We start from the raw sequence: 25232 nt of genomic DNA, 5'->3' as shown, positions 1-25232 counted from the left end.
GTTATCTACTTTTGTAACCCTCTGCAAGGTTATTTCATCCTCTTCAAATGACCAGATCTGACCACAGTAATTCACATGTAGTCTGATCAGTTTATACAACTTAATCACTACTCTTTTATTTCTGCTGGTTCATGTCCCTCTCAGCATTGAAGTAATTTTCCACATTACCTTTACCACCTTCATTGTTTAATCTAAGTCTCAGGTCTGGTTTAGTCCGAAGGTGTGGAAAGAGGGAAAAATAGTTCCACTGCATAAAGGAGAATCCAAGACTAAGGTTGCAAATTACCGACCGATCAGCATATCAGGAGTCATTGTCAAGGTCTCGGAGAAAGTAGTCAAGGGAAAAATACAGGAATGGATTGATGAAAATGAGATACTGTACAGGGGACAGCATGGCTTTGTGAAAGGTAGATCATGCCTCAGTAACTTGCTCCAGTTTTATAACACAGTGACGGCGGAACTGGATAAGGGTAATGGGTTTACAGTGATACTGCTGTACCTGGCTAAGGCATTTGATAGGATACCACATGGAATTCTAATCCATAAACTACAACATATGGGAATTGATATAGGGTTGGTGAGATGGATAGGTGGGTGGTTGATGGAGAGATATCAAAGAGTAGTTTATTCAGGTGTAGAGTCCAAAAGACGGCCTGTGACTAGTAGTGTGCCACAGGGTTCTGTTCTTGGACCACTGCTGTTTAATTTGTTCATTAACGATATAGGGAAGGATCTAAGAGGAACAGTTCATTTGTTCACTGATGACAAAAAGTTGGGTAGGGCAATAACGAATGCAGAAGATGTCAAAATCTTGCAGGACGACCTGGATAGATTGGAGTTCTGGGTTAAGGAGAATGGTTGTCAATTTAATGTGACAAAATGTAAGGTTATGTATTTTGGTGTGAAAACATTAGCAGCAGTATACCACATTAGTGAAACTGTACTCCAGGAGATTGATGAGGCCAGGGACTTGGGAGTGTTGGTGTATAGGGAGATGAAGTTTAGGGGGCACATTGCAAAAGTAGCTAAATCAGCTCATCAATTCACTTGATTGTTGAAAAATACCTTGACGAGCAGAGACAAGCAAGTTATTGTGCCTCTGTACCGAGCCTTGATAAGACCTCATCTCGACTACTGTGCCCAGATTTGGTCACCTAGGTTCCTTCTTGATGGGGAGGAGGTGAAGAGGATCCAGAGGCAAGTGACAAAGATGATAGCAGGTCTATGGAATGAACCATATGAGAACAGGTTGAAGATTTTTGGGTTGCAGAAATTAGTTGATAGGCAGAAAAGGGGAGATATGATTGAGACATTCAAATTGCTAAAGGGTTTCTATAGGATTAATTCAGAGGATAGTTTTAAGATCAGGACTGGTGGTGGGAGAACTAGGGGACACCTACGGAAGCTGGGCAAGAGTGTAGTTAGCAGGGGTGTTAGAACTGGGTTCTTTACTTTTAGAGTTGTAAATGAGTGGAATTAGCTGCCAGAGTCTGTTGTAGGTGCTATGACGGTGAGTGAGTTCAAGGCAAGGTATGATAAGATACTGTGAGAATGTCGTATAGTTGTGTGGACATGATGTTTAGGGCCTCCCTTGATGGGTCTAGGGACTCCCTGGAGTTGCGCGTAATAATAGTAATGATATACTCTAAACTTAAAATTTCATCAACCCCAAGATCCCTTGCTGCTACCACTATTTCCTTTAGTATAGTTCCACTCGACAAAGTATACAACCTCCCATCAGTGGATCAACCTTTTCAAGATCTTACTTTTAGTTCTATTGAACTGACATCCCCATTCATTTACCAACCTGTGATGACAGCACTGAGCACATAATCCAGATGTAGTCAGATCAGGGCTTTATACAATGGAATCATCACTTCTTTCATCTCTGCTAGTTAATGTCCTCAGTATTGCAGCAATCCTCTGAATTACTTTCACCATCTTCAAAATATGTTCCCTAACTTAAAATTTCTACTGACCATCACCATCAAATCCCTTGCATCCTCCACTTCTTCTAGTATAGTTTCACAAAAAGGGCATACAACCTCACATCAGTGAATCCCAAATTTCAAGACCTTGCATTTATTTGCATTAAACTGAATCTCCATTTATTCATCCACCAGTCCAACTATTAAAATCCTCCTGAATGATCACAAAATCAACACTATTACTAATAACGCTTCCAAGTTTTGAATCATCTGCAAACAACTGAATATTTCCCTGCAATAAAGTGAAAATATCATTGACATAAAGGTTAAATAGCAAAGGTCTCCATATTGAGCCTGAACCTTGTGAAACCACTTATGACTTCCTTTTTCTTGACACTACTTCCTCGTACACAATTCTCTGATTATTGTGGCAAGCTGTTAAGTATATGTCTTTCTTCATCAATAGCCTTTGCTACTTTATTATGAAAGTCAAAGAGATTATTCGAACAAGAGCACACCTTAATAAATCCATGCTGATACTCGCAGATAATATTATCCTTATCTTCCAAATTGTGTATACAATACAAGCACGTGACCAAAATGGTGAGAGGTCTCTAGAGTGTTTCCTATGAGAATAGCTTGATGGTTTGCAAGTTAGTTACAAAAATTAATTGATAGTCCATAAAAGGGAAGGGAGATATGACAGAAACATATAATCGAACAAAGAGATTTCATATAGAGAGTTTATGTAAAAACGTTTTTTCAACATGTTGGTAGACAGGAGAAAACAAGAGTTTTAGAAATCGAAGGATCTGGTTAACAGGGTATGAGAACCAGATTTTATATATCTAAAGTGAAGCTAGTTGCCAGAAATCATGGGTGTTTAGTCAATGAAGGAATTTAAGAAAAGGTATGTAAGTGCTGTGTGAATAATGGTTAATGTGGACTTTCAACAGCAAGTCTTCAGACTGCATGGTGATGTTCGTGTAATAATAATAATGATAATAACAACAATATTTGAAGAGTATTTATGCATTTTGCTGCCGATCATAACTTGGATAATTTGTTATGCTCAAGTGTACAGTTTATTTTTGCAGACTTGTATAAAATTTCTCGTTTTATAAAACTTCTGTCAGGCTAATTATATACAGCAAAAAAATTTTTATCTACCCACTCATTAATAACTTAATATTTGACTACAAATCAGTAATCCTAACTATTGATCCCACAATGATGATATTGTTACTGCCAGTCTTGCTAGCAAGAAAATATGACCAGTTTGCTATTCAAGCCAAATATTAAGTTGCTAATAAGTGGTGGGATAACATGTGATTGATTATTATTATGGCCAACTCCAAGGTGTCCTTAGACCCATCGAGGGAGGCCCTAAACATCATGTCAAGAACAACTATTCAACATCCACACAGTATCTATCATATTTTGCCTTGAACTCATTCAGAGTCATGGCACCCACAACAGACTCTGGCAGCTTATTCCACTCATTCACCACTCTCCAAGTAAAAAACCTAGTTCTAACACCCTTGTTAACCACACTCTTGCCCAGTTTCTATGGATGGCCCATAGTCCTCTCACCACCAGTCCTGTTCTGAAAAATATCCTCTGAATTAATCCTATAGAAATCCTTTAGCAATTTGAATGTCTCAATCATATCTCCCCTTTACCGCCTATCAACTCATTTCTGCAACCCACAAATCTTCAACCTGTTCTCATATGGTTCATTCGATAGACCTGCTATCACCTTTGTCACTCGCCTCTGGATCCTCTCCACCTCCTCCCCATCAAGAAGGAACCTAGGTGACCAAATCTGGGCACAGTAGTCGAGATGAGGTCTTACCAAGGCTCGGTACAGATGAACAATAACTTGCTTGTCTCTGCTTGTCAAAGTATTCTTCAGTAACCAAGTGATTTAATGAGCTGATTTAGCCACTTTTGCAATGTGCCCATTAAACATCAACTCCCTATCCACCAACATTCCCAAATTCCGGCCTCGTCAATCCCCTCGAGTATAGTTCCACCAATGTGATATACTGCTGCTAATCTTTTCACCCCAAAATGCATAACCTTACATTTTGCCACATTAAATTGACATCCATTCTCCTTAGCCCAGTCCTCCAATCTATCCAAATCATCCTGCAAAATTTTGACATCATGTGCATTCACTATTGCTCTATCCAACTTTGCATCATCAGCAAACAAATTAACAGTTCCTCTCAGATCCTTTCCTATATCGTCAATGAACAAATTAAATAGTAGTGGTCCAAGAATAGAACCTTGCGGCACACCATTAGTCACAGGCTTTCTTTTGGACTCTACTCCTGAATAAACTACTTTCTGATATCTCTCCATCAACTACCCTCCTATCCATCTCATCAACCCTATATCCATCCCCATATGCTGCAGTTTACTGATTAGAATTCCATGTGGTATCTGTCAAAGGCCTTAGCAAGGTCCAGCAGTATCACTGTAAACCCATTACCCTTGTCCAGTTCAGCCATCACTGTGTTATAAAACGTGACCAAGTTACTGAGGCATGATCAACCCTTCACAAAACGATGCTATCCCCCGTACAGTATCCCATTTTCATCTATCCATTCCTGTATTTTTCTCTTGACTACTTTTTCCAAAACCTTGACAACGACTCCTGATATGCTGATCGGTGGGTAATTTGCAACAGCAGTCTTGGAATCTCCTTTATGCAGTGGAACTATTTTCCCCTCTTTCCACCCCCTCGGGACTAACCCAGTCCCGAGACTCAAATTAAACAAAATGGTCAAGGGCATTGACAATTCTTTAGCCACTTCACATAAGACTCGAGCTGGTATACCATCCAATCCCACAGATGTATTCACATTAAGGTTTTGTAATATATTATTCACCTCTATTTCACTGACCTTAATTCCTGTATAAGCTATTGGTTCCTTCATTCCTGTAATATCACACCTGAATGATATACTCTTGCAAAGTGCTCGCTCAGTAATTCCACTATATCAACTGATTCAGTTACCTCCCTATCATCGGCAATCCTTAAAATCATTCTCCTGCATACATTTTTTCTTTTACTTGCAGCATATCGAAAAAAGACTCTGGCAGCTTGTTCCACTCATTCACCACTCTAAAGTAAAGAACCCAGCTCTAACACCCCTGCTAACCAAACTCTTGCCCAGCTTAAATAGATGTCCCCTAGTTCTCCCACCACCAGTCCTGATCTCAAAAATATCCTCTGAATTAATCCTATAGAAACCCTTCAGCAATTTGAATGTCTCAATCATATCTCCCCTTTTCCGCCTATCAACCAATTTCTGCAACCCACAAATCTTCAATCTGTTCTCATAAGGTTTATTCCACAGACCTGCTATCATCTTGGTCACTCGTCTCTGGATCCTCTCCACCTCCTCCCCATCAAGAAGAAACCCTGGCGTCCATATCAGGGCACAGAAGTCTAGATGGGGTCTTATCAAGGCTCGATATAGAGGAACAATAACTTGTTTGTCTCTGCTTGTTAAAGTATTTTTCAACAACCAAGTGATTTGATGAACTATTTTGGACACTTTTGCAATGTGGCCAATAGTTGAAATCCCCTTTAATAATAATTACCCTCCTTCCAATCATTGCATCTATTTGCTTATGCATACTATCCTTTAGCAGCACCCAACTGTATATTTTGTTCTGCTAGTCTCAATGCTCTTTTCACTATCCTGCAGTTCAACTTCTATTCTCCTTGGCTGCAGTTCATCAGCTATCATCGATAACACTCCTCCTCCCCCCATTTTTTTCTCTCTGTCCCTCCTGAACACACCATACCCTTCACATTCTATCCCACTGGCTATATCATCTTCTGTCAGTCATGTCTCATTAATGCCAATAACCTGTGGCCAGGAAGAGCCAACCAAGGCCAAAAATTCTTCCTTCTTGTTTCTAATACTCCTGGCATTAGTATACTGTTGTGTCCCAATTTACGATTATTAGGCTTTCAACTATCCTTACATGTGAAACTCTACTTGTCTTTATCCAAATCTTATCTATATACGAGATATCACACAAATACAAATATTCAAGCTTCTTCTCCCCTTAGTGTCCCTAAATATTTATTTTATACTGCGCCTTTCATGACATTTAGTTTAAGATATAAAATTCAAAAACAAGGAGCAATTACCAAAATATGTCTGAGTGTGAAACTAATATGCAGTCGTGACCTTTATCTCGTAACTTAACAAAATATCCCCCCGCGTGATTAGGTTCGTACGTTGTTACAAGTGGTGCATTGAGCGGCAATCTCAGACAACTGTATTTTCAAGGAACAAAAGTTTACTGAACTCTTAAACATGATACAATTCATTCTTTATCAAATAAAACTCAATTTAATACATAATACAAATTATGTATTAAATTTAATACATAATACGAATATATAATACAAATTAACACTAGCTAAACACAAGTATTAGGTTAAGATCCTATATAAGAATTGTGTTCAAATCGCCATAACAGATTCTATACATACAAACATGTATAATTCTCGAACTAGTTGACCTTTTTTGTCTAACCCCTTGCGGATCTGATCATGCTATAATTCAGTATTTTTTAGGACATATATATTCAGTTACTCAAATTTTCTTACTAAGACAATATGGATTAAATTTATCCTTTCGCTGAGCTAATACACACTTTGACCTTTAAAATTCTCTTAAATAAAATACAATGTACATGCATAAATCTCTAGGCACATGAATACTTATTAATGTATAGTAACAAGCTCATTTTCATTCTAGTCTGACATGTACTAAAGTCCTAGTATAATTCTCATTAATCCCTTCAACTGTTCAGTAATTGAGCAATGATTACAGTTACATATGATTTGAATTGACACGAGTTTTTACAGTACCTTTTGATTTGGGTCTTCTACACTGGTCTCTACCCTTTTCCGATTGTACCTTCCTAGGACGAACTCTTCTATAACTTATCACTCCTAAGTTCTTTTGGCACTAAGATGGGCTTTCACAATTTTTACCTTATATGCTTCAATTAAGGACATACATAGGATCATCTATTCTATGGCTGTGAAACTCACCATGTGGGCACTGACTTCGTTATAGATTTTTTCTTCTCTCATTATGATCACTGGATGATGAAATACTCTGACATTATCTTCTTTCCTTTTAACTAAACGGCGTCCCTCATTTCTTACAATAGGAACACAGAATCGAAATCCCGCACACTTTGTTTCCTTATTGTGTCGGACGGAGAAAACTCCTAACGAGACCTATACGAAGATTCGTGAAAAAAACTCTGAAGAAAAGTCTCGTGGGGGGGGCAAATGTAAATAAGCTTCTGCTTTTCCCAACCCACTATCCATACATGGGTAAGGTATGGAGATGTGGAAGTGGTGGAAATCTGCCACGTACTATAGGCTGATTAACCAACCTCTCATGTATGGGTTCAACATGAAAAAGTCAAGGTGTAAGTTAATAATTCATTTATTAATATGAATTATTAATAAATGCTGGTTTGTTTCCATTGTGTTCATTGATAATATTTCTCTAATTACAACAGCCGACATTGTATGCTTTACTGAATATTAATAAATGGCATGAGTACTCAAAATACCCATACTTCACATGTACCTAATTTCACAATTGGATAGATGTAATTTTTTTGTCCACAAGAGGTCAAACTAGGTAAGTTAACTGTTACTAGGCATGCTACAGCTTATAGCAATACAGTGTTCGAGTAGCTTTCGAGTAGTGTGTATATATGTATATACTCCTGTAGATGAATTTGACATAAAGGACAAAATTAGAGAGTTTAATTTTAATTAAAGGTATTTAGTATGAACTAATAGTCAGACCTATAAATGTCGTAATAGAAGTGCTGCTCACTATGCAGTTATGCTGAAAGAAACAATAAGAATTATTAATAGATTTTATTATCATTATTATTATTCAGCCCTCCATGGAGTTAAAAGACTCATCGTGGGAGGTCCTTCCTAAGAACATAAAGTCTGTCAAGACTCATCGAGGGGAGGTCCCTAAGAAATACAAAGTCTATCATACCACTCCTTAAGCTCATTGACCGTTCTCGCTCTCACCACTCCATCAGGCAATGCATTCCATGCTTCAACCACCCTCCATGCAAAGAAACCACTCCTTACCTTCTTATTATCGTCATCATTATTATTATTACAAGAGACCTCTCCATGGAGTCCAAAGACTCATCACGGAAGAGCCATATTATTCTCACAATGCCTATAATATCCATCCATCCACCACTTTCCTAATTGGGTTGTGAGGACAATAACTGCAAGAGAGACTTCCAATGGTCACAATCCTCTGCCATCAAGCTCAGGTGTTCTGATGGGACTCCCAGATGTGTTCACCCAGGGTTTTGGATATAATCTATCCAGCAAGTCCTTGGCCTTCCATGTGGCCTCCCACCCTCTGGCTTGGCAAAGAGGGCCTGCTGACAGAGCCTCTCTTGTACCATTCTGACCAGGTGCCCATACCAACGTAACTGTGATCTCTCAACACGGAGAAGCAGCAGTTGAGTATTGAGGGTTTCCCGGATTGCAGAGCTTCTGACCCTATCGAGTCTTGTCATTCCCGCAACACCTCGAAGGAACCTCATTTCAGCCGCTTGGAATCGTGTCCACATTCTTTTGGTCATTACCCAGCTCTCATGACCATAGGTGAGGATGGGGACATAGACTGTATTGGAAACAGCCAGCTTTGCCTTCTGCTTAACTCCTGCTTCAATACTACCGAACGGCCAAGCTCCCGCAACATTGCACTTACTGATCCAATTCGAGTATCTAGCTCTACGTCCCACTTTCCATTACTCGTGAATATGGATCCAAGGTATTTAAACTTCTCCACCTGCCTCAGTGGGACTCCACTCACATGTAGAGTGCACTGGGATGGTTGTCTTGAGACCACAAATGTTTCCATTTTGGCCACACTGATCTTCATCCCAGCTTCTGCATAAACAGCTACAAACCTATCCAGGGTCCACTGGAGGTCATTTGCAGCAGATGCCTATAATATCTCTCCTTAAATTCATTCACTAACAAAGCACATTTCTGACAACCTCTTCCGCTTATTTACCACTCTCCCAGTAAAAAAATCTATTCTTTACACCCATGCTAACCAAACAACTTTCAGGAGTGATCTCTTGTCCTCACCTTGTTTTCTTATATTGGAAAATTTATTTAGAATCTACTGTATAAAAACCTTTAGTAATTTATATATTTCTCTTATCCCCTTTTTTTTCTGCCTAAGAGTTAAACTTTGGAACACAAAAACAATCCTTCCAACATCGTGAGGAGCACTTCACAAGCCATTTTGATCACTTGCTTGGAATCCTCTCCACCACTTCCACATCTCCAAGAAAAATCAAATTCTGTCTGCTTTCACAATATGTATTCTGAACTTCATTATGTATTCTGTCCATCATTATGCTAACTCTTATAGTTAGCCTTATTAAGTGCAGAGCAGTTCCATCTATGCATTTCACAGCCTGAAGTTTTTGTCCTAAAGTGCATAACTTAACATCTTAACACAATGAAATGGCAACCATTATACTTTACCCAAACTGTCAGTCTATTTAGATCATTCTTTAGGATCTTGACATTACCTTCATTATTGCTCTCCCCATTTTAGCAATATCAGCAAACAAAACTGGATATTATCCTGAATTCATCTCAATATCATTCATATAAAAGTGAACAGCATCAGCTTTAGTACAAATGCCTTCTGACACACTACTGGTCACCTGTCTTCTGTTTGATACAATTCTCTGATGTTTGTTTATCAGCAACCGTTGTATCCATGTCATCACCAGTTTCACATCCATCTCCATTTTATAGAACGTATATAATATAGTTTTGTTCAGTATAGAGTCAAATACTTTTTCAAAGTTCAGCAATATCTTTGTATAGCCATTTCCCTTACTCAATTCAAGTGTTATTTTAATGCAGAAGTGAGTAAATTATTAAACCAAGACTTAGGGAACATCACAAACCTGTGCTGTTCCCTAGAGTATCTTATTCCTATCCATCCATTTCTGAATTTTGCCCTTTCCAATACCCAAACCACTCCTAAAATAATAATTCATTCTATAATTTGAAACATGCCATAAAGTCTCCTTTATATAATGGAAGTATCTTGTCCTCTTTCCATTTTTTTGGGACTCTACCAGTTCTAAGACTTCAACTAGTTAGGTGTAGTGCATTTGTCCTACACTTTTCCATAAAACACTAGCTAATATCCAATCCCATAGGTGTAATCCCACTGAAATATATAACTATATCACTGCATTATCTCCACTTGGATAATACATACTTGCAAAGCGATCATTCAGCAATACAACTATTTCTTCTAGTTCTGCCACCTCCTTATCACAGGCATCTGTTAAAGTTATGCTTCCATAATCATTCTTCCACTTACTTATCAGACAGAACTCTTTGGAATTTCCTTTAGTCAGCTCAGCTAATTTTTTCTCATATTCTGATTCTGCTTTCCTCACCATGACAGTTACTCTAAATTCTATGCTTTGTATTACTCATAAACCTGCTGATACTCTTTCTTCTTACATCCTCAGTAACATTTTCTTCTTTTGAAGCTGCAGCTTAATGATTTGTTTACAGTTTTAATTTAATATCTGAAAAAGCAACAAAATAATAACCTATTATGGTATGCAAGCGATAAACTCATAACCTATTACTATATACTGTAATAGGTTATCACTGCAATCACTTTTTCAACACATAACTTGTGTGAAAATTATCACACAAGTTATCAACTAATCCTAAAAAATTTGTGATTGTTAATATATTAATATAAATAATACCTTTTTCCCAAATAACTGATTCAATTGGATAACCAGCAACTGGACACTGAACGGTTATCACCTGTCCTGCAACAACAGTCATGTTCCTCATTGGACGTATTACAGGTGGTCCATGTACATTGATACGTGCAGCAAATGTAACATTACCAAGAATATTTGTTGCTGTACAGCTGTACTCTCCACCATCTTCTACTCTAATGTCAGTTATATTAACATAACTGACTACTTTGCCATCTGGTGTAACAAAATCACCAAGTCGATGACGATAGCTATCAGCAATCTGCCTATCATCCAGTTTCCATGTTATCTGAGGAAGGGGATTTCCAGAAGCAGAACATTTTAAAGAGATGAAAACTCCAGGTTGGACCATTTCTTCAGAAAATGAAGAATGAAGTATAGGAGCTACATCTGTAATAAAACAATTATAATGAATATTTTATAAAGTAATATTATAAAAAATACTATTATAAAATACACGTATTATATATATATATATACAGGTAACCCTCATATAACACGGATATTAGGTTCCACAGAAATGCCACGTTATATAAATCATGTTATGCAAGACTCAGATCACATAGAAAAAGTAGGGTTATGTTCCGAAATCGTTTTTTTTTTTTTTAAATTATATAACGACAATGACATATACAACAAAAAAAAAATATATATATTTATTTAATTCAGGTAATTCATGTGAGTTAAGAAAACATATAAACTATGAAACAAATACATAGAATAAACTTATAAAAATTACAGATTGTACGCAAACTTCCTTGAACATAACGCATATATGTTTTAGGCAAAATAAAATAAACTGCATATTTTAATCGTCATCGCTGTCTTCAAAACTAACATGCCGTAGATGTTCTTTATTTACGAGTGTCCAGATGTCGTCATCACTTGACATCAATTGGACAGCATTTGTATAATTCTCATTGCATACTTCGGCTGATTTAGTTTTCAAGAAGTCAGTAATAAGACCTTGCTTACCACCATGCTATAGTTTTTTTTTATTAAGTTCATAATATGGAGCTAAACAAATATTCACTTGTCTCGTGAATTTTCCGGAGCACTCCATTGAGAGATCATTATCCGTAAAATAAATTGCTAACTCTCTCTCTCTCTCTTACCAAGTCCAATCCTTCTGCTAATTTCTTTAAACTGAATTCTTTAACGGATTCATCACAATCAAAATCTTCAGCAGAACTTTCCCCGCCATTTGGTTCGCCATCTATTAATTCTACCAGTTCCTCCTCGTTTAAATGTTGTTTCTTCGTCAATTAATCCACTAATTTCATTTTCAACCATATCACCAAAACCCTCTAAGTGGCCATTACTATAAAAATACATTTTTTACATAAAAAAAAGCATTACATATTGTATGTAACTCAACAGAAAATAAAGTGCTCAGCTTGAGATGAACACACTTATGATTTTTAATGCGCTTTCCTGGCAGAAAATGAAGACAATTTTCAATAATAAAAACACTTTATACGGTAAACAATTGATGTACTTCTTCTTCATGTAGCTTCCTCGGTGAGAGGATGTAGTACCATGTCCTTCCAGTTCTCTCTCTCTGTGTCGGTGGCTTTCCTTTTTGTTTCTACATATCCATGTGATTTGTCTCTGCATGATCTTATATCTTCAAGCCATGTCCTTCGTTTTTTGCCTCTTGATCCTTTTCCCATAATTTTTCCTTCTAAAACTGTTAGGATCCCTTTTTCCCGCTTAACCTCTCAGTACATGTCCTGCCAATCTCATCTTTCTCTGGATCATTTCCTGTAATAAAGATCTCTGTGTTCTCATTCTCTGACACATTGACGGACATGCATGCTTTATTTCCCCTAATATAAATTCACTACTTATAACTACATGCGCGATATGGGCAGATGCAAATTTAACGAAAATAAAATTTGATTTTTAAGTCACAGTGAAAAATATATGAAAAGATAAATGCTTTCTACAATTTGTAGAAAGTTTTGTATCGAAACCATGTTGTACAAGGGTTACTGCAAATTTTAGACAGCGTTATATCGAAACCGTGTTATACGAGGGTTACCTATATATATATATTATTATTTATTGCAAACAACAAAAGGAAGCAAGTTATATCAGTGGCGTATTTAGGTATTTTCCGCCCCTAGGCCCGCAAAAAGTGCTGCCCCTCATATTTAATGAACCTGTTGATTTACTTGCACAACCTATTTATATCGTAAATTAGTAATATAAATAAATATATATATATATATATTATTATTATTATTATTGTTATTATTGTTCCAGGAAACTCCAATGAGTCGACAGACTCATCGAGGGAGGCCCTAAAATCATGTCAAGAACAACTATTCAACATTCACACAGTATCTATCATATCTTGCCTTGAACTCATTCATGGTCGAAGCACCCACAACAGACTCTGGAAGCTTATTCCACTCATTCACCACTCTCCAAGTAAAAAACCTAGCTCTAACACCCTTGTCAACCATGCTCTTGCCCAGCTTCAATGCATGGCCCCTAGTCCTCCCACCACCAGTCATATTTTCAAAAATATTTCTGTTAGGATCCTCAGTAATTCAAATATCTCAATCATATCATCCCTCCTTCGCCTATCGTCCAATTTCTGCAACCCACAAATCCTCAACCTATTCTCATAAGGTTCATTCCACAGACCTGCTATCATCTTGGTCACTCGTCTCTGGACCCTCTCCACTTCCTCCGCATCACGGAGGAAGTGGAGAGGGTCCAGATAGGAACAACAACTTGTTTGTCTCTGCATGTTAAAGTATTTTTCAGAAGCCAAGTGATTTGGTGAGCTGTTTTAGTCACTTTTGCAATGTGCCCCCTAAACTTCAACTCCCTATCCACCAACACTCCCAAATCCCTGGCCTCATCAATTTCCTGGAGTACAGTTCCACCAATGCGATATACTGCTGCTATTCTTTTCATCCCAAAGTGCATAACCTTACACTTTGCCACATTAAATTGACATCCATTTTCTCTAGCCGAGTACTCCAAATTATCCAAATCATCCTGTAAAATTTTGACATCCTGTGCACTCACAATTGCTCTACCCAACTTTGCATCATCAGCAAACAAGTGAACACTTCCTCTCAAATCCTTTCCAATATCATTGATGAACAAACTGAAAAGCAGTGGTCCAAGAACAGAGCCCTGCGGCACACCACTAGTCACAAGACGTCTTTTAGACTCCACTCCTGAATAAACCACTCTCTGATATCTCTCTTTCAACCACCCTCCTATCCATCTCACCAAGCCTATATCTATCCCCATCTGCTCCAGTTTACTGATTAGGGTTCCATGTGGTATCCTATCAAAGGCCTTGGCAAGGTCCAGTAGTATCACTGTAAACCCATTACCCCTATCCAGTTCAGCCGTCACTGTGTTATAAAACGTGAGCAAGTTACTGAGGCATGATCTACTCTTCACAAGACCATGTTGTCCCCCCCCATACGATATCCCATTTTCATCTATCCAATCCTGTATTCTTTTCTTGACTAATTTCTCTAAGACTTTGACAATGATTCCTGATATGCTAATCGGTCGGTAATTTACAACAGCAGTCTTGGAACCACCTTTATGCAGTGGAACTATTTTCCCCTCTTTCCACCCACTCGGGACTAACCCAGACCCGAGACTCAAATTAAACAAAATGGTCAAGGGTACTGACAATTCTTTAGCTGCTTCAATACGAGCTAGTATACCATCCAATCCCACAGATGTATTGACATTGAGGTTATGCAATAGACTACTCACCTCCACTTCATTCACCACAATTCCCGTATAATCTACTGGTTTATTCCTTTCTGCAATGTAACCACCTGGATGATATATTCTTGCAAAGTGCTCACTCAGTAACTCAACTATCTCAACTGATTCAGTTACCTCCCTACCTTCGGCATTCTTTAAAATCATTCTGCCATGTACATTTTTCCTTTTACTTGCTACATATCTAAAAAGCTGTTTAGGATTCTCTTTAGCCTGTATGGCCAATGTTCTTTCATAATCCTTTTCTGCTTTTCTTACCACACTCGTCACCCTTCTGGCCTGCGCTTTATACCGTTCATGTGCCTGCCGGTCACCTTTCTCCTTAAATTCCCTCCATAGTTGTTTCTTTTTTTGCAGCTCAAGCTTAATGGTGTTATTCATCCATTTAACCCCTACTTGATTTATTATTCGGACTCTAGGTATACAGTCAGCCACTGCTTCATGCAAGCACTTCTTAACTACCTTCATGCAAGCACTTCTTAACATGCACTATCAACTTCTAGTCCTTGCAGTTGTACATGCCATGGCACTGAACCAATCAAACTCCTAAGCTTGTCATACTTTCCAGCCCGATAATTCCACATGAACCCTGTCTTAATTGAAAATTCTACACCTTTAGCCACCTCCCAAATCAAGACCCTATGATCACTCTCACCAACTGGTGGCAATATGGTCATATTTGTTACAGCCAAATCCTCAGATGTAATTACTAGGTCAAGCACTCTCTTCCCCCTAGTATTTTCCATTACATGCTGTCGCAGATAGTTATCCCTTAATAACCGCATAAAATCCAATTCCTTCTTCCCGTGTGTCCTCTCCTCACTCCAATCAATGCGACCATAGTTGAAATCTCCCATAATAATCACCCTCTTTCCGCTAATTTTTCTATTTGCTTGTGCATACTGTCACCACCATCTTTTCCATCAACTGGTCTATAGCAGCACCCAATTGTATATTTATTTCTGCTAGCCACAATCTCACACCAAATGGCCCCAAATGTGCTCTTTTCACTATCCTGCAATTCAGCTTCTATTCTCCTTGGCTGTAGCTCATCAGCTATCATCAACAATACTCCCCCCCCCCCCCATTTTATTCTCCCTGTCATTCCAGAACACACTATACCCATCACATTCAATCCCACTAGCTATATCATCTACAGTCAGCCATGTTTTACTAATACCAATAACCTGTGGTCTGATAATACCAACCATGACCAAAAACTCTTCCTTCTTGTTCCTAATACTCCTAGTATTAGTGTACATGAATTTAAGACCCCCATTAGCCCCAACCCTACCTTGATGCCTTATATTAACTATCCCACTCTGATTTGTTGTCCTTATTTGCTCTGGCATATTATATTCATTCTTACATTCAACTGCCTCCCTAAGGACTGTATATCTACCCCCCCCTTAACAAATCTAGTTTCCCTGAATTGGCACATCCACTACATTCAGCAACACTTTCTCAAGTCTTCTTACACCGTAACCATTCAAATGCAAGCCATCCATCTTATACAGATCCTTTTGCCCATCAAACTCACTCCACATGTCCACAAATTCCACACCACTTGTCATACATAACCCACGCATAAAGTCATTCGCAATTAAGGCCCTCCTTTTAAACATTTCACTGTCATACCATGGCAAAAGACTAATCATTCTAACTCTCTCACGCTTTTCTTTTGCTACCTCAAACAATTCATTCAGGTCTTCTATCACTTCCATTTTATCTCCTTTCAAATCATTCGTACCTGCCACAACAATCATTTCTTTCACCCTTTCCTTTTGCTCTTTAATAGACTCGGTTACATCCTTTATGGTCGCACCAGGTTGGTACGATTTTGTCAAATCCTCTACTAACACACCTCGTACTAACGAGTCTCCATACAGCACTCTATCCTTCATTTTGTTCATGTTCACATTCATACGTCTATTTTTCCTGTCATACCTTTTATTATTGGCTGGTTCATTCAGTCGACTTTTGTTCATGCACTCCAGCTGCTGTTTTGCCCTTTCTATCGAACCTTTCAACAACGCAATCTCACTCAATGCATCTATCTCATCTTTTTTATTCTCTGAGAAATCATTAATACTATCATTTACACTTTCTATATTCACACTCTCACAATTCTCATGTACAACCCTGCCATCTCTTGTCATATCCCTATTTTCTTCATTCTGAAGTTTGACAAAAATATCACACTCACGATCCGAAATACATTTCAATTCCTCATTCTCCCTACATTTTCTACACACATTCAATCCTTTATTATCTTCTACCCATACTCTGACCGCACTCCGCAAAGCGTACATTTTACAGCTGATACACTGACTCATTTCTTTTATGCTACCGTTCTTTGATAAAGATGGCGAACCATCATTACTGGCCGCCATTTTCCTTCGTACAGGTGCCATACTTATTTGCAACGTATTTTATCAAATTATAGGTTATAACACACCAAAAACACACAAACAGACGCACTAAAATACGCAAGGCAAACAAAACTACACAATATTAAGTACTTTTATCAACGATAACTGAAAATAATACTTATCTTATCAGGAGCTTGCACGAACACTACTCACTACGATATAACCTCGAACTATGACACCCAAAATGTCTTAGAATATTCTACTCGCTCTGCGAAGGTCATTATCATGTCCTCGTAATCCAGTGCACTTGTAATATCACTCTCAATTTGTAGAACTGCCAAGTTGCTGAGCCTTTCTTCTGTCATAGTTGTTCTATGGTAGTCCTTCAACCTTATGAGGGCAGAAAACGATCATTCAGCTGAGCAATTTATTGCCATGTTACACAGAAAAATCATAACAGCAGTGTCCAGAGTGAGATATATACACTGTAGGGCTTCCTGTCAAATTTTCTGTGAAAGTTGTAGGAATGTATTTATTTCTAGGCCACCTGATTTCAGGTTAGCTCTGAAGGGCAGACATTTGTTTACATATTCAGGTTCGATATCAGTTGAAAAATGTTCTTGAAGTTTTTTTGCCCCTTTCACATATCACATGCATTGTTGTGAGAAACCGTAACTCCTTCGATAGGTTTTCATACGACACTTTTCTTCGATTCATTTCGAATGAAAGAATGTGCAAAATTGTGTCATAAGTATCAGTTTTGAAACTGACTGATGGATTATACTCATCTTCATTTTCGTTACTTTCATCTGCATTGTTGTCAAAAAACCTGGTGAGCTTTTTCTTCCTCTTTTTCTCTTCCTCATACAAGTGAACTCCACTAAGATTCTTGCCCTGTTCTTCATAGGATTTACAGAGTAACTCTAGTTCTTTGAAATATTCTTCGAAGGACTCGTACAGTTCACACACAGTTTCTATATCAGTGTTTACACTTTGTAATTTCTTGCGAGAATATCACCCCATAGGCAGGTCATGATCTCCACCTCCAGTGACTGAAGTTGCCATAGAATCCCACTTGCTTCACATTGTGTAACTTTCTTCTGGATGCTGTCATTTTCAATTTTGGACAAAGTGGAAATTATTTCCTTCCATTCCTCACGAAGACTCCGACAGGCATCATCACGAGCTGACCAATGAGTAGGCGAAGGACTTTTGATTATTTTTGCAGAAGTTTCCATCCTGGCGCTTTCTTAGAACACTCCACCGATGTGTTGAAGATGTGAAACATACGTACAGTTTCTGAAGGACATCAAAAAATGTGGAAGCGTACCGACAGGATTCAGCAGCGCAAGTACCAATTAAAGACAGAGAATGTCCAGCGCACAGCATGAATTCTGCCAATGAATTTATTTCAAGAATTCTTGCTTGCAGTCCTGTGTACTTGCCTGACACGTTACTAGCATTATCATATGCCTGCCCTCTGCAGTTGGCTACAACAATTCCTAGCTCGTTTAGTGAAGTCAAAACTGCCTCTTGTAACTCTTCAGATTTGTGACTTACGTTAGGAATGAAAAGCAAGAAACGCTCCACAGGAGTTCCATGTTCTTTCACATATCGTACAATGAAGAGGTGTTGAGTCAACACTTATGGAATAGTACTTAGCTATTTTAAGTTCTTCCACAATAAAGTTGATTACTTTCTCACCCATTATTTTAATAAATTCCTCATACGTGGCAAAGGAAAGATAGGAAACGAAACCTTTTCCTTTTTTCCCACTTTTGGAAATGTGCTCATCAAGAAAGGGATCAAATTCATTAATTAAATCTAGACACATCATTGTATTTCCATTATACACAGAACCGAAAATGTCATCCTTTCTGCACAGAGCAAGTCCTCTACTGGCCAATGTTTTTACAACTGCAACTACTTGTTTTAACACTGCCTTACAGTACTTAATTTCTTCTTCCAGTTGCTGAGTTATTTGTAAGTCATTTCTCCCTGCAAGATTTGCTCTTTGTTTCATAGCTATCAGACAGTTCATATGACAAGTTGCTTTCTCGTGATGACTCATTTGTGCTTCTGCATTTTTCTAGTCATTAAATCCACTGACAAAGTGACTATCATCAGCTCCCCCTCTACCAAAAAAGGCGACAAGGCACACATAAGATCTTTCCGGTACTAGGAGAGTAAACAAGAAAATCTCTTATTATTTTTTTGCCATTAATCAGATTCCTCTCAATGAGTTTCTTAGAAACATGTCTCACTTTATCAGGATAAGCTCTTTGTGATTTTGAAAGATCACTGTCTAAATTTTGTGGAAATCCGTTAACTGCGATATACTCGCGTGTTACATCATTTAGAATTTACTCAGCTGGGTCATTACTCACTATCACCTGTGCTGCCAAATTGTTGGGATTTGTTGTACGCACATCATTTGAAATAGAGATTCAATCTCCTCAACCACTTCTTGTTCTTTTTCCAAATCACAATTACTATTAGCAGATACCGACACAAAAAAACTGCCCAGTTTTCTTGTCTTTAATACTACTTTGTTAATTTTCGCCTCCTTTTCTTTTCTCCTCTTCTTATATTCATTACCACTACTACTGTCGCTTTCTACCATCCCTCATGTTTTAAAATTTAAAACACGCAGGAAGTATCGGAATGACTTACACAATTTATAACTTTTTAAAAGCAAAACAATAAAACAGTATTACCCGCAGCCTGATGACAACATATGACAATGGCACTGAAAACTCTAAAAATAATTTCAGATTTAGCACGTCTTAACTGCCACAAAGATATCAGGATACTGAACTAAAGAGTTGAAGGAAGGGGAACAATTAACAACCTTAATTTGAATTCAAAACAATAATGAAGGAAAAGTTGTTACAGTTAGTAAGAATAATACCAACACAAAATTAATTAGCATCAATCTCTCCCAATCGTGATCTCTATTGCTTTTGTATCAAGTTACCGACAACAATATAGCAGCTTTCTGTGCACGTGTCTCGGTGTGTATAGTTATGCAGAATCTGATTACATGTCAATATGCCTGCAAACACTAAACTTACAATGAGGAAAAGAAAAATATTTCTCTACTTGTGAGTAGATGTGGCATATAAGGAATATGTTATAATTACAAAAATGAGAGCCTGGAAATTTCCACCACCCCTCAAAATTTGCCGCTCTAGGCCCGGGCCTATACCTAAATATGCCACTGAGTTATATGCATAACACATGACAAAAACAAGTTACATTAAAAATTAATTTACTTTAAACAGAGAAATACTGTACTGATGGTCATCGATTATCAAAAAAATAAATATAAATAAATAAAATACATGTAATTCAAATTAAGGGTAAGACTCAATTCTGCTGTTGATATGTTCTGTAAATTAGTTTCATGGAATAGATAACTAATTACTTTTTAGCACACACGAACAGCTTAAATCCATATATGCAGTTAAATTTGGAGGAAGAAAATAAAATAAGCCATTTCTAACTAAATGGTGAAAAAGTGAAACAAATGTTTTCTCTCCTTAAAGTTTATCTGCAAGCAAATGAACAAACAAATGAACACATACATACTGCCACTATGTTAAAAACTTAGCATTATTAAAGCACTAGTGTTTTAATAATTTTGAATTTCTAACATGGGGATGTCTGTCAAGAACTGCAAAATTTTACCAATTATACTATCATTATAATTATCATCTGTGGCATATTAAAAATTCATTGAAAACTGGTCACAAAATTTAGGCAGATTACACAGGGTGATCAAAATTAAAGAATCCCTGTTTAAGGCTTGTGGAGTGCCATCCAGTGATCTAAATGCAGCGAAACTTTGCAGAAATACATTGTGCATCACATGAAAGCGATATTTGAGAAAAACAAAAGTAGTTCCAAAATTCACCTCCAGGGGCATTGTAAACACTAAATGCATGGAATTTGCAAATCACACAACTTGACATGTGCCAGAAGGTTTTAAAAAATGGACAGGGGATTTTTCCTTTCATTCTGGTTGTTACTACCATCCATAATGAAGGTACTAATCTTGTCCCAACGTGCTTTGCTTGTGAAGATGTACTATCTAAAGAATTGAAATGTGCTGCTGCACTCTGCCAATTTTGTATACAGAATGAATGTCAACAAGGTCCACTATCTCCATGTGCTTTGCGATGAATGGTTATTCATTTTGAAGAAATGGAATCATTGGGAGACTTGACAGAGGTCACAAACCAATCGATTCAAAACAAGTGAATAAAGTTGCTACCACTCTTGTGGAGCAGGCCATGAATAACAGCATTGATACATACAATGCATGTGCTGTATAAAGATACATGAATGCACCTTACACAATTGTCTGGAAAATTCTACAGAAGATTCTGCTTTTCTACTGACTCAACACTGTGCAAAGGACGCATTCTTGTGTAGAGGCTTAAGTGCTGTGAGGACATTATGTTGGAGGTTTAATGGATTTTTTACAACACTCAAAAAGAATTAAAATAGAATTTAATACTTCCTATATTTCGTCCTAGTCACTAGGACATCTATGGGGATTACAAAAACAATTAATGTAACATGCACACAAAAACTTACAATACTAAGCCCAACCACGTGGGTGACACTAGAGTCCTATCTAGGTGGAGCGCCCTCTAAGGGCGGTAGTAGGTGGCCTGGAATGTAAGGTGGGACCTCTGGTGATGAGTGTTTCCCAAATCTTCGGAAGCTTAATGCAACCGTATTTGTTAAGATTTGGTTGGTTTCTGAGAGCTGCTGCTGCTTCTAAGAAAAGTCTCTCTTTCTTGAATTTGCTGTGGTGGAGCATGCTGGTTTTCTTCCATGATACTCTGTGGGTGGTGTCCAAAACATGGTCAACCAAGCCTGAATGGCCATAGTTGTGTTTAACGATGTACGACTTGTGTTCCTCCAGGCGGATGGATGCTGATCTGCCTGTCTGTCCAAAGTACGCAAGCTTACAGGAACAGGGTACTTTGTAAACTCCAGGCAGAGAGAGAGGAGGGAGCTGATCTTTCGTAGAACGGATAAGGGTAGCAAGTTTGCAGTAGGGCTTATATGCTGTGTGTAGGTTATACTTTTTTAGTATCTTGGCTATTTTTTCCGAAGTGCCTCGGATGTAGGGTATGGTGATGGCATTTTTAAAATCTTGTTGACGAGAGGGACGGGGAATGGAGGAGGAATTGATTATTTTTTTGATACTGTGTTTGCTGTAGCCATTGGAGAGGAAAGTTCTGTGTATGTGGTTAAGCTCAGTAGTGAGGGCGGTTCCACTGGAACAAAGATTGTGGGTTCTCTTGGTAAAGGTTTTAATGATGCCATATTGTTGTGAGGGGTGGTGGTGGGAGAGTTTGTGAATGTATCTGCCTGTGTGTGTGTGGGTTTTCTGTATACAGTGAAGGCAAGTGTATCATTAGGCAGGCGCGTGACTAAGGTGTCTAGGAAGGGTAAACAAGGGTATACCACCTAGATAGGACTCTAGTGTCACCCACGTGGTTGGGCTTAGTATTGTAAGTTTTTGTGTGCATGTTACATTAATTGTTTTTGTAATCCACGTAGATGTCCTAGTGACTAGGATGAAATATAGGAAGTATTAAATTCTATTTTAATTCTTTTTGAGTGTTGTAAAAAATCCATTAAACCTCCAACATAATGTCCTCACAGCACTTAAGCCTCTACACAAGAATTCTAATCATCCATGGAGAAGATTTAGCACGTAAATCCAAGCAATACGATAAGTCAAAACTACGACTATCTAGACAACTAAATAGGCTGGCCTTTTTAAAAAGATGTCGGGATACAAGAGTGATACCAAAATGTGTTAAAATGAAGACCGATTTCCATTCCAAAAAAGCACTCCATATATATAAACGTGCCAGCCTAGCATTACTACACGAGCAAATAGCCTCTACTCGTGCCACCCTCGCAGTGACGAACGCCACCATTGACTCCTTACATTCAGAGCTCTCCACCGTTCTTAACCCTGAACTTTGGTCGATTCTCTCTGATATTTCGGAAACATCCGCACAGAGAGAATTTCAAAAAATAAAAAACAAACACGTCAAGAAATACAGCAACCAGGTTAAAGACAAACCACAACCACAAATTCAACCGCTCCAGACAGTAATAAACCTCTCTTCCAAAAGGCTCAACGAGGATGCCGTCAGCACCCTTTGCCTCGTCCGTAATTTTGACATTGCCCCGAAAGAAGTGCCGGTGCTCGATGTAATGATTAATGTCGAACGGGAGATCGGTCGCTTTCCGTCAGAGGTAGCCAACAACATCAGACTCGACGTAGCCAACATCCTCGCTCACTCTTCGCCTCCAAAAAGTAACTTATCTTATGCCCAACGCATGGCTCTCCAGAAACTACGGAAAGAAAAAAGTATAGTCATCACCAGAGCGGATAAGGGTAATGCCACAGTTGTTCTTAATACCAGCGAATACAATCGTAAAATGAACATTATGCTCCGCGATCGCGCTACCTACATCCTGCTAGAACACGATCCCACAAAAACACAAGTTAAGAAATTAAAAATCTTACTTAAAAAAGTAACCTCCTGGCCCCCTGACATCACGAAAAAACTTAAACCTTTCTGCTCCCGTCCCCCCCCCGAATATATGGTTTACCAAAAATCCACAAACCCAATTCCCCACTCAGACCTATAGTAGATGCCACCAATGCACCTTGTTACAGAATGTCTAAACAGCTGGCCAACTCTCTGTCCCCCCTCACCGGAAATTCAGCTTCCTATATAAAAAACTCGACCCACTTTAAAGCCCTCACAGAAAATTTAACCTGGAATAATACAGACATATTAGTAAGCTTTGATATCTCCTCTTTGTCTACCAATATTCCCTTAACTGACACTTTATCTCTCTTAGAAAACGTTTTCCCCTCTGACATCTTAGATCTCTTTTCCTTTGCCATCAACTCTGGGTATTTCTCTTGGAATAACAAAATCTACAAGCAGATAGAGGGAACCGCCATGGGTTCCCCCCTCTCACCCCCCTTGCCAATTTCTATATGGAAGATTTCGAAAAATGAGACACAGACTCAGCCCCACTCAAACCTTCTATCTGGCTAAGATATGTAGATGATGTGTTCTCTATTTGGCTTCATGGCCCAGACATGTTAGACTCCTTCCTCGGTCATCTCAATAGCCTACACCCAAGAAGCCAGTTTACTATGGAAAAGGAAAAGAACAATTGTTTACCCTTCCTAGACACCTTAGTCACGCGCCTGCCTAATGATACACTTGCCTTCACTGTATACGGAAAACCCACACAGACAGATACATTCACAAACTCTCCCACAATCACCCCTCACAACAATATGGCATCATTAAAACCCTTACCAAGAGAGCCCACAATCTTTGTTCCGGTGGAACCGCCCTCACTACTGAGCTTAACCACATACAGAGAACTTTCCTCTCCAATGGCTACAGAGAACACAGTATCAAAAAAATAATCAATTCCTCCCCCATTCCCCGTCCCTCTCGTCAACAAGATTTTAAAAATGCCATCACCATACCCTACATCCGAGGCACTTCGGAAAAAATAGCCAAGATACTAAAAAAGTATAACCTACACACAGCATATAAGCCCTACTGCAAACTTGCTACCCTTATCCGTTCTACGAAAGATCAGCTCCCTCCTCTCTCTCTGCCTGGAGTTTACAAAGTACCCTGTTCCTGTAAGCTTGCGTACTTTGGACAGACAGGCAGATCAGCATCCATCCGCCTGGAGGAACACAAGTCGTACATCGTTAAACACAACTATGGCCATTCAGGCTTGGCTGACCATGTTTTGGACACCACCAACAGAGTATCATGGAAGAAAACCACCATGCTCCACCACAGCAAATTCAAGAAAGAGAGACTTTTCTTAGAAGCAGCAGCAGCTCTCAGAAACCAACCAAATCTTAACAAATACGGTTGCATTAAGCTTCCGAAGATTTGGGAAACACTCATCACCAGAGGTCCCACCTTACATTCCAGGCCACCTACTACCGCCCTTAGAGGGCACTCCACCTAGATAGGACTCTAGTGTCACCCACGTGGTTGGGCTTAGTATTGTAAGTTTTTGTGCATGTTACATTAATTGTTTTTGTAATCCCCGTAGATGTCCTAGTGACTAGGACGAAATATAGGAAGTATTAAATTCTATTTTAATTCTTTTTTGAGTGTTGTAAAAAATCCATTAAACCTCCAACATAATGCAAAGGATGCAGTTTGTGACATACCAGGAAGGGGTGCAC

At 38.5% G+C, this 25232-nt stretch overlaps 1 protein-coding gene across 1 annotated transcript in view; it reads right to left on the bottom strand.

Moving 5' to 3' along the window:
• LOC150107016 (cell adhesion molecule Dscam1-like) overlaps positions 1-25232 on the bottom strand; it is a 754963-nt gene that overhangs the window by 478982 nt on the left and 250749 nt on the right. Inside the window, exon 9 of the mRNA XM_090393540.1 lies at positions 10791-11198. Within this exon, the coding sequence (XP_090249666.1) occupies positions 10791-11198 (408 nt within the window). The remainder of the gene's footprint in view (positions 1-10790; positions 11199-25232) is intronic.

The sequence above is a fragment of the Typopeltis vanoorti genome, chromosome 5 (genome assembly GCF_054136105.1).
Source record: "Typopeltis vanoorti isolate ZY-2024b chromosome 5, IOZ_Tvanoo_1.0, whole genome shotgun sequence".
Classification (NCBI taxonomy): domain Eukaryota; kingdom Metazoa; phylum Arthropoda; class Arachnida; order Uropygi; family Thelyphonidae; genus Typopeltis; species Typopeltis vanoorti.
This window is presented reverse-complemented; position numbering and strand designations above follow the sequence as displayed.